Source organism: Pan paniscus, chromosome 1 (genome assembly GCF_029289425.2).
Source record: "Pan paniscus chromosome 1, NHGRI_mPanPan1-v2.0_pri, whole genome shotgun sequence".
Lineage (NCBI taxonomy): Eukaryota > Metazoa > Chordata > Mammalia > Primates > Hominidae > Pan > Pan paniscus.
In genome coordinates, this window is record NC_073249.2 from 213,540,316 (window position 1) to 213,549,543 (window position 9,228).

Below are 9,228 nucleotides of genomic sequence, written 5' to 3' on the forward strand. Positions count from 1 at the left end.
ACAGGGTTTCACTGTTAGCCAGGATGATCTCGATCTCCTGACCTCGTGATCCACCCACCTTGGCCTCCCAAAGTGCTGGGATTATAGGCGTGAGCCACCGTGCCTGGCTGAAACCTTTTATAATTTTGTTTGTTTTGCTTTTTGAGGCGGAGTCTGTCTCTGTTACCTAGGCTGCAGTGCAGAGGCACGATCTTGGCTCACTGCAACCTCCGCCTTCTGGGTTCAAGTGATTCTCCTGCCTCAGCCTCCTGAGTAGCTGGGACTATAGGCGCCTGCCACCACACCCGGCTAATTTTTGTATTTTTAGTAGAGACAGAGTTTCACCATGTTGGCCAGGATGGTCTCGATCTCCTGACTTCATGATCCACCCGCCTGGGTCTCCCAAAGTGCTGGGATTACAGGCATAAGCTACCGCGCCTGGCCCATTTTGATAATTTTGATGGGGCCAAAGGTTTCCCCAACATTAATTTTTTTAGGTTTTGTTTTTCTGTCTAATGTCAGGAACAGAGTGAGAGTTCTGTGTCTCACACTTAGGACAAAGAAGGTCACATACTGGTAAATTCCATCAGTGTTTGTTAGGATTAGGGTGGAAGTCAAGAATTCACTCATTAATGCCCTCCACAAACAGAGATGGAGTGGTAGTAATATGTGACCTTCCTAGTCCTGAGTGGAAGACAGGGAAGGATTCAACCTATTCCTGAGATTAGACAGAAAAGCAAAACCTGAAAATATTATGGTTGGGAGTTCTTTGGTGACATCAAAATCATCAAAATGAGTTCTTGACTTCCACCCTAATTACAGTGCTTTCAGTTTCATGATTGGATATCTGATTCAATCCATTATTCTGCAGAAAGCCGAAACTTCAATCAGGCTTAACTGGGTGGAATTCAGAAATCCAATCAGGCATCACTTTCTGATAGGAATCTGGAAGTTGATAAGGGAGGTGGGATTAGGAAGGTTCAAGAAAGGTGCTGGGCGCTGTCCAGGTGTGGTGGCGCATTCCTGTAATTCCAGCTACTTTGAACGCTGAGACAGCAGAATCACTTGAACCCAGGAGGTGGAGGTTGCGGAGAGCCGATACCACGCCATTGCACTCCAAACTGGGCAACAAGAGCGAAACTCCGTCTGAAAAAAAAAGAGAAAGGTCCAAGAAAGCTTGTGAACATCCACAGAAGAGACCCCGAGCTGTGGTGCCTGGAGTTATTGCTTGGTTCTCCAGAGGTCTGAGCAGACTGCAAAGTGAGTCCAGATCTGGTAAGTCAGGGACCTTCACAAGGGCACTCCTATGACCCACAGTCAGCCAGTAGAGATGGCGACATGAAGGCCAAGGTGGCACAGAGAATTTTCCTGCCTGTTTTTCAGATGAACAGATGTAGGCTTTAATTTTTTCTCTAATGCAGTTTTATCTCTTCACTCCAAATATTTTGTGTTGTAGTTTATGTCATTTCAAACGTTTTCTTTTCTTTTTTTTTTTTTTTTTCTGAGATGGAGTCTTGCTCCGTCACCCAGGCTGGAGTGCAATGATGCGGTCTCGGCTCATTGCAACCTCCGCCTCCTGGGTTTGAGCAATTCTCGTGCCTCAGTCTCCTGAGTAGCTGGGATTACAGGTGCCCGCCACCATGCCCGGCTAATTTTTGTATTTTTAGTAGAGACAGGGTTTCACCATGTTGGCCAGGCTGGTCTCGAACAACTGACCTCGTGATCTTCCCACCTAGGCCTCCCAAAGTGCTGGGATTATAGGCATGAGCCACGGTGCCCAGCCTCAAAGTTCTGAATCAAGCAGTTAAAAAATAATGCAATTGACTGAAGTCTTTTTTTTTTTTTTGAGACAGTGTCTTGCTGCATCATTCATGGTGGAATGCAGTGTTGTGATCTCGACTCACTGCAACTTCTGCCTTCTGGGTTCAAGCAATCCTCCCTAATCAGAAGTTCTAGCCTTCTGAATAGCTGGAATTCAGGTGCGCACCAGTATAACTGGCTAATTTTTGTTTTTTTTTTTTCTTTTTTTTTTGAGATGGAGTCTCACTCTGTTGCCCAGGTTCGAGTGCAGAGGCGCGATCTTGGCTCACTGCAACTTCTGCTTCCCGGGTTCAAGTGATTCTCCTGCTTCAGCCTCCCAAGTAGCTGGGACTATGGGTGTCTGCCACCATGCCTGGCTAATTTTTGTATTTTTTTTTTTTTTTGAGACGGAGTCTCGCTCTGTTGCCCAGGCTGGAGTGCAGTGGCGCGATCTCGGCTCACTGCAAGCTCCGCCTCCCGGGCTCACGCCATTCTCCTGCCTCAGCCTCCGGAGTAGCTGGGACTACAGGCGCCCGCCACCACGCCTGGAGAATTTTTTGTTTTTTTAGTGGAGACGGGGTTTCACCGTGTTAGCCAGGATGGTCTCGATCTCCTGACCTCGTGGTCAACCCGCCTCAGCCTCCCAAAGTGCTGGGATTACAGGCGTGAGCCACTGCGCCCGGCCTAATTTTTGTATTTTTAATAGAGATGGGGTTTTACTATGTTGGCCAGGCTGGTCTTAAACTCCCAAACTCAGGTGATCTTCCAACCTCAGTCTCGCAAAGTGCTGAGATTACAGGTGTGAGCCACCGTGCCGGGCCTATTACTATGTTTTTTTATAGTGATGGGGTCTTGATTTGTTACCTAGGCTGGTCTGGGACACCTAGATTAAAGCAAACCTCCCACTTTGCCTTCTAAAGTCTTGGGATTACAGGCATGAGCCAACATGACTGGTCTCATACAACATTTTCAAGAATGGAGTCTTTGTTCTGAATGTGGGATCCATTTGTTTCTCTAGACTCCATTCCAAAGTAGGTAATATTTTATTTATTTATGTATTTTATTAAGACAGAATCTTGCTCTTCTGCCCAGGCTGGGGGTACAGTGGCACAGTCTCAGATCACTGTAACTTCTGCTTCCCAGACACAAGCCATCCTTCCACCTCAGCCTGCAGAGCAGCTGGGACTACAGGTGTGCGCCATCACATCCATCTATTTTTTGTATTTTTTTGGAGAGACAGGGTCTCACTATGTAGCCCAGGCTGGTCAGCAACTCCAGGGCTTAAGTGATTGTTCTGCCTTGGCTTGCCAAAGTGTTGGAATTACAGCTGTGAGCCTCCATGTGTGGCCCCTCATTACTCTTTTGAAAGTGAACATAATGGTGTCTAATTAGAAATATCCCTTTAGTCTCTCCCAGCCAGGTTCATTGTGGGAACTGAGATTGTAGGTTGTTTGGGGCCACAGGAGACTCCCATTACCATTTTCTTGTTGTTTTGTTTTGTTTTTCTTATTGAGACTGAGTCTCGCTCTATTGCCCAGGCTGGAGTGCAGTGGCACTATCTCAGCTCACTGCAACCTCCACCTCCTGGGTTCAAGCGATTCTTGTGCTTCAGCCTCCCGAGTAGCTGGAGTTACAGGCATCCGCCACCGTGCCTGGCTACTTTTTGTATTTTTAGTAAAGACTGGGTTTCACCTTGTTGGCCAGGCTGGTCTCTAACTCCTGACCTCAAGTGAGCCGCCCGCCTTGGCCTCCAAAGTGCTGGGACTACAGTTGTGAGCCACCAAGCCCAGCCACATGACCATTGTTTTAGATCCTTAAATTGAGAAGGCATTTTTTCTCAAAAAAGGAGCTGAGCTTTGAAGATCCTTGGTAACACTTCCCAGAGCTAATAGAGTTGGGTGGAGCAATTTTTTTTTTTTTTTTTTTTTTTTTTTTGAGACGGACATTCGCTGTTGCCCAGGCTGGAGTGCAGTGGCGCAATCTCGGCTCACTGCAGGCTCTGCTCCCTGGGGGTTCACGCCATTCTCCTGCCTCAGCCTCCAGAGTAGTTGGGACTACAGGTGCCTGCCACCTCGCCTGGCTGATTTTTTGTATTTTTAGTAGAGACGGGGTTTCACCGTGTTAGCCAGGATGGTCTCAATCTCCTGACCTCGTGATCCGCCCGCCTCGGCCTTTCAAAGTGCTGGGATTACAGGCGTGAGCCACCGCGCCCGGCCAGGGTGGAGCAATGGATGAAAATTCATGGAGTAGGAGTGATCTTGCCCGCTCCTTGGAGGTTGGGAGACACTCTTCTTGGTACCAGAAGGGCAGAACTATGTCTCTGTGGCCAATTATTGCAGAGTCAAATTGGGGTAAACTAAGGACTCTTTCACACCTGCCAGAGTAGTGACTTTTGGCCCAGGAGAAGTCAGGGTGTGAGAGGACTGGCCTGATAAGTTTGTCTTTTCTCTGGATTTGTTTTCTTGCAGATTTATCAGGATGAGCTTCCAGGCCCCACGCAGACTCCTGGAGCTGGCAGGGCAGAGCCTGCTGAGGGACCAGGCCTTGGCCATCTCCGTCCTGGATGAGCTGCCCAGGGAGCTCTTCCCCCCACTGTTCGTGGAGGCCTTCACTAGCAGACGCTGCGAGGTTCTGAGTGTGATGGTGCAGTCCTGGCCCTTCCCCTGCCTCCCTCTGGGGTCCCTGATGAAGACGCCTGATCTGGAGATCTTATATTATGTAGTGGATGGGATTGATTGCCTGCTTTCCCAAAAGGTTCGCCCCAGGTGAGGTGACCCAGGTGGGGAGGGCCCAGGTGTCCAGGGAATAAGCAGCTGGGTCAGACAAATTGGGAACCTGGGGTGGCCCAGGGGCTTCTGATGGGTGCCAGTGAGAAAGCTGGGAAAGTTCTTGGCCACTGCCCGGCTCCTCTGGGAAAGGACTGCTCACCATACAGGGTCCACTGAGGAAACAGGAACCTGCCTGCTCCCAGTGGAAGGTAAAGGCACTAGAAGTGGGTACCAGGCAGAATCCAAGGGGGAAAGGGATGGAGAAGAGACAGAAGGAGGGGCGCTGAGGAAAAAAGCAGCTGAAGTCTTTGATGTGGAGTGAAAGCCCAGGTCAGGGGTGGGTCCTTGTCTACGTTCTGAGCTTTTCCCCTATGTTACTCACAGGAGGTGGAAACTTCAAGTGCTGGAAATGCGGGATGTTGATGAGAATTTTTGGACCATATGGTCTGGAGCCAGGCCCCTGTCCTGCTCCCCAGAGGCCATGAGTAAGAGGCAGACAGTGGAGGACTGTCCAAGGACAGGAGAGAAGCAGCCCTTGAAGGTGTTCATGGATGTTTGCCTCAAGGAAGAATCCGTGGATGAAGATCTGAGCTTCTTCTCTGGGTGGGTCCAGCACAAAAGACGTTCAGTACACCTGTGCTGTACTAAGGTGGTAAATTATTCAATGAACATTCTAAATTTCAGAAACATATTAGAAACAGTATACCCAGACAGTATCCAAGTATTGGAAATTTGGAACATGTGCTGGCCGTGTATGGTAGTAGAGGTTAGCCGTTACCTGAGCCGGATGAAGAATCTTCGAAAACTCTTCATCTCCGATTGCTGTGGTTACCTGCCAAGCTTTGAGAGCCACGGACAGTTAGTTGCTGAATTGAGTTCTGTATTCCTCAGGCTGGAGTACCTCCAGATGCTTTATATAAGAAGGATCCGCTTCTTCGAAGGCTACCTGGACCAGCTGATCAGGTGAGGAAAGATGGTGAGCTTTCTCTGGGGGACATAGCACAGCCTTTTTTTGTTACAGTAAACACTAGTCAGCATCTACTGTGTGCCAGCCACTGGAGATGTCCAGGGAAGGGGACACTAGAATGCATTGTCCTGTTTGATGCTCTATATCCTGAAGTGGGTATCACAGGATCGCTCCAGTAAGGGCAGAGGGATGACCTGGGGTAGACGCTACAGAGAGGGACATCGTGTAGGGAGCTGGTTAGTGGAGGGTTCAGCTCTAGTGAGGGTGAATTCCTTTTAGGAATTCCTTGTTAGGAAGTGTGTTTAAAGTTAATATGATAAATATGAATAGCTTTTGTGAATTCCTTGTTAGGAAGTGTGTTTAAAGTTAATATGATAAGTATGAATAGCTTTTGTGAATTCCTTGTTGGGAAGTGTGTTTAAAGTGAATATGATAAAAAAGAGGCAACAGAGGGGAGGGTGTAAAAGAAGAGAAAGTGCACCAAACCTGTGCGTTTCACAGACGAAGCTCTGTCCTCACAGCTTAGTGAACGTGAATGATCCCCTCTCTGATTCCCTGTCTGTAAAAGATTGTTTTGAACTCCAGGAAAGGTAACTGACATGGGAAATGCGTGCTTCTGGGATGGAGGTGAGGGAGTAGGCACGAGAGTGGTACAAAGTGACAGGTGGTTTGCAGATGTGGCCATGTCAGGGAGCCTCTGAAAGCAGGTAGCCCTAGCTGATGTCCCTAGTCCTTGCTCAGGTCAGTTCTTTGGGCATCTCTTCCACTGGGCTCCTGTGGCCCCGAGATGAAGCTTTCTGCTGGAAGATGAAGAAAAAAGGCTTTAGAGATTTTATGGCCTTGAACCAATCACACCAGTGATGGTGAAAGGACTGAGCCTAAAATGGGACTGCCTCTGAATGATCCAAGTCCTCATCAGGCAGCACCTTGCGGGAGGACCATGATTAGATGATGAGAACAAACTTGTGTTTGGGCAAAACAGGCTCTTCCCTTGACGTTATTTTCCACCACTGGCCTCTAACTGGTGCCATTGCCCAGTACTAACTTCTTGCTCTCCCCAGGTGCCTCAAGAGCCCGTTGGAGACATTGGCATTAACTTATGGCTCCCTAGATGAAGTGGACTTGAAATGGCTGCCCTGGTACCCAAGTCTCAGTCAACTGAAGCAGCTGAATCTGAGTCATGGTGCACTGCGCTTCATCCGTCTTGAGCCCCTCCGAGCTCTGCTAGAGAAAGTTGCTGCCACTCTTCAGACCCTCTTCTTAGTGGACTGTGGGATTGGGGACTCCAAACTCAGGGTCATCCTGCCTGCCCTGAGCCACTGCTCCAACCTCACCACTTTCTGCTTTCACGGCAATGACACGTCCATGGATGCTCTGAAGGACCTGCTGCGCCATACAGGCAGGCTGAGCAATTTGAGCCTGGAAACATATCCTGCCCCTCGAGAGAGTCTTGACAACAGGGGTCGTGTCATTTCGGAGCTCCTCACCCCACTTCAGGCTGAGCTGATGCGTATACTGAGGGAAGTAAGGGAGCCCAACAGGATCTTCTTTGGTCCCGTCTCCTGCCCTTGCTGTGGCACGTCGTCCACTGAGCAACTGGAGTTCAAATTTTGCTTGTGGGGAAGGCCTGCCTAGTGGGGTGGAGGTATAAAAAGCTTTTTCTCCAGGCACTTGGAAACTAAAATCTGGGACATAGATGTCTTTTATTTTTCTTTTTCCTTATTTTACAATTTTACAATTTTTATTTAAAAATTTGAGACAAGGTTTCCCTATGTTGTCCAGGCTGGTCTCAAACTCTTACGCTTAAGGGAGCCCCCTGCTTGGCCTCCCAAGATTCTGGGATTACAGGCATAAGCAGCTGTGCCGGGTCTATAGGTGCATTATAAAGGGAGCAGAGAAACCTCTGTTTCAGGCATGTGCTTTCTGTGAGTGGGAAAAAAAAACACAAAAAAACCCAGCAGGGGGCAGCACTGGGGAAAAGGTTGAATGGAGTCACTGAGATTTAGGGACCTGTCCTAGACAGTCAGAAATAGAACCTGAAGTTCTAGAGTGAAGGAGTTATCTCAGCAAGGATGGATACAAAGAAACGTCAGAAGTAAAGGGAACCTAAATGGAAACTCTCTGCTGTCCTTCATGATTGATTAGCCTGTTTCAGCAATTTATACATCAGAAATCTTTAGTTCCTGATGAATTAAAAAAAGAGGTACTAGTTCATCTGTGATTTAAGTTCATCCGCAGGAAATAAAGGAATCAAAATAAACTTCATTTTGTTGTTGTGTTTTTTTTCTTCTTTTTTTGTTTTGTTTTAGACGGAGATTCGCTCTTGTTGCCCAGGCTGGAGTGAAATGGCACGATCTTGGCTCACCACAACCTCCGCTTCCTGGGTTCAAGCGATTTTCCTGCCTCAGCCTCCCGAGTAGCTGGGATCACAGGCATGCACCACCATGCCCGGCTAATTTTGTATTTTTAATAGAAATGGTGTTTCTACATTTTGATCGGGCTGGTCTCGAACTCCTGACCTCAGGTAATCTGCCCACCTTGGCCTCCCAAAGTGCTAGGATTACAGGCATGAGCCGCCGAGCCTGACCTGTTTTTGTTTGTTTGTTTTGTTTTTTTGACGGAGTCTTGCTTGGTCACCTAGGCTGGAGTGCAGTGGTGTGATCTTGGCTCACTGCAACCTCCAACTCCTAGGTTCAAGGGAATTTGTATTTTTAGTAGAGACGGGGTTTCACCATGTTGGCCTGACTGGTCTCAAACTCCTAACCTCAAGTGACCTCAAGGAAGCCTCCCAAAGTGCTAGGATTACAGGCGTGAACCACCGTGCCCAGCCTAAACTTTGATTAATTTATGCCCATTCTTTACCTCTCCAGTCATCTCTTCCTTACGTTCTCCTGTGGTTATTTACTGGGTTCATCCACAAAAGATGCATGCCTGGGACCTGGAACATTCTGTGTGGGCAGTGATGATGAACTATTGAGTCAACCCTCTTCTTGTCAGGGGCCCTCACTGCTCCCCAGATACTGAGACCCTGCTCACTCCTAATGGGCAGATCTGGGAGAATCTGTTCCTCATCATTGGCCATGTCAGGAAAGGGCTTCACTGCACAAGGTGCGGCCCCCTGCCTTGGGAGGGAATGGCCATAGTGTGTACTAGCGGGAGCCTCATGGCATCACCAACCCTTGCCTGTCCTCATGGTGGCTAGTGGGTTTTACTGAATTAACATAATTGTGTGTAGTAAAGATGTCCAATTTCTCTTAGAAAAATACTAAAATAATTTAGGTAGATGACACATTCTAAGTATTTCTAGCCCACAACAATATGCATCCTTTTGGAAATTAACTCATTTCAATGAGACATCTTCCTGTAACACCTCCCTTCTCTCCTTATCAAAAAACAGGAAAACCAGGGCACTGACCTGTCCTCATGGTGACTAGTGGGGTTTACTGAATTAAAGTGATTGTGTCCAGTAAAGATAACCAATTTCTCTTTTAGAATAATGCTAAAATCACTTAGGTGGATAATACATTCTAAATATTTCCAGCCCATATTAATGGAAATATACATCCTTTTGGAAACTAACTCATTTCAATGAGAGATCTTCCTATCACACCTCCCTTCTCTCCTTATCAAAAAGCAGGAAAACCTGGGCTTGACCTAGCTAGCGCTCCTACACTGCCATGAGAATCCCTTTGGGACTTTCCCCATTTGGGACTG

At 47.8% G+C, this 9,228-nt stretch overlaps 1 protein-coding gene across 1 annotated transcript; it reads left to right on the forward strand.

The window, feature by feature from the left end:
• The first annotated feature begins 948 nt into the window (after positions 1-948).
• LOC129394998 (PRAME family member 19) lies at positions 949-8,655 on the forward strand. The gene is made up of 3 exons (XM_055105407.2): positions 949-4,544; positions 4,932-5,510; positions 6,576-8,655. Exons 1-3 carry the CDS (start codon positions 4,258-4,260, stop codon positions 7,147-7,149), a joined length of 1,440 nt encoding a protein of 479 aa, XP_054961382.2. The 5' UTR covers positions 949-4,257; the 3' UTR covers positions 7,150-8,655.
• The last annotated feature ends 573 nt before the right edge of the window (positions 8,656-9,228 follow it).

Coding starts and splice junctions, on each gene's coding strand:
- LOC129394998 (XM_055105407.2), top strand. CDS start 4,258: ATGAGCTTCCAGGCCCCACGCAGACTCCTGGAGCTGGCAGGGCAGAGC. Junction 4,545..4,931: donor TCCCAAAAGGTTCGCCCCAG/GTGAGGTGACCC, acceptor TGTTACTCACAG/GAGGTGGAAACTTCAAGTGC. Junction 5,511..6,575: donor TACCTGGACCAGCTGATCAG/GTGAGGAAAGAT, acceptor TGCTCTCCCCAG/GTGCCTCAAGAGCCCGTTGG.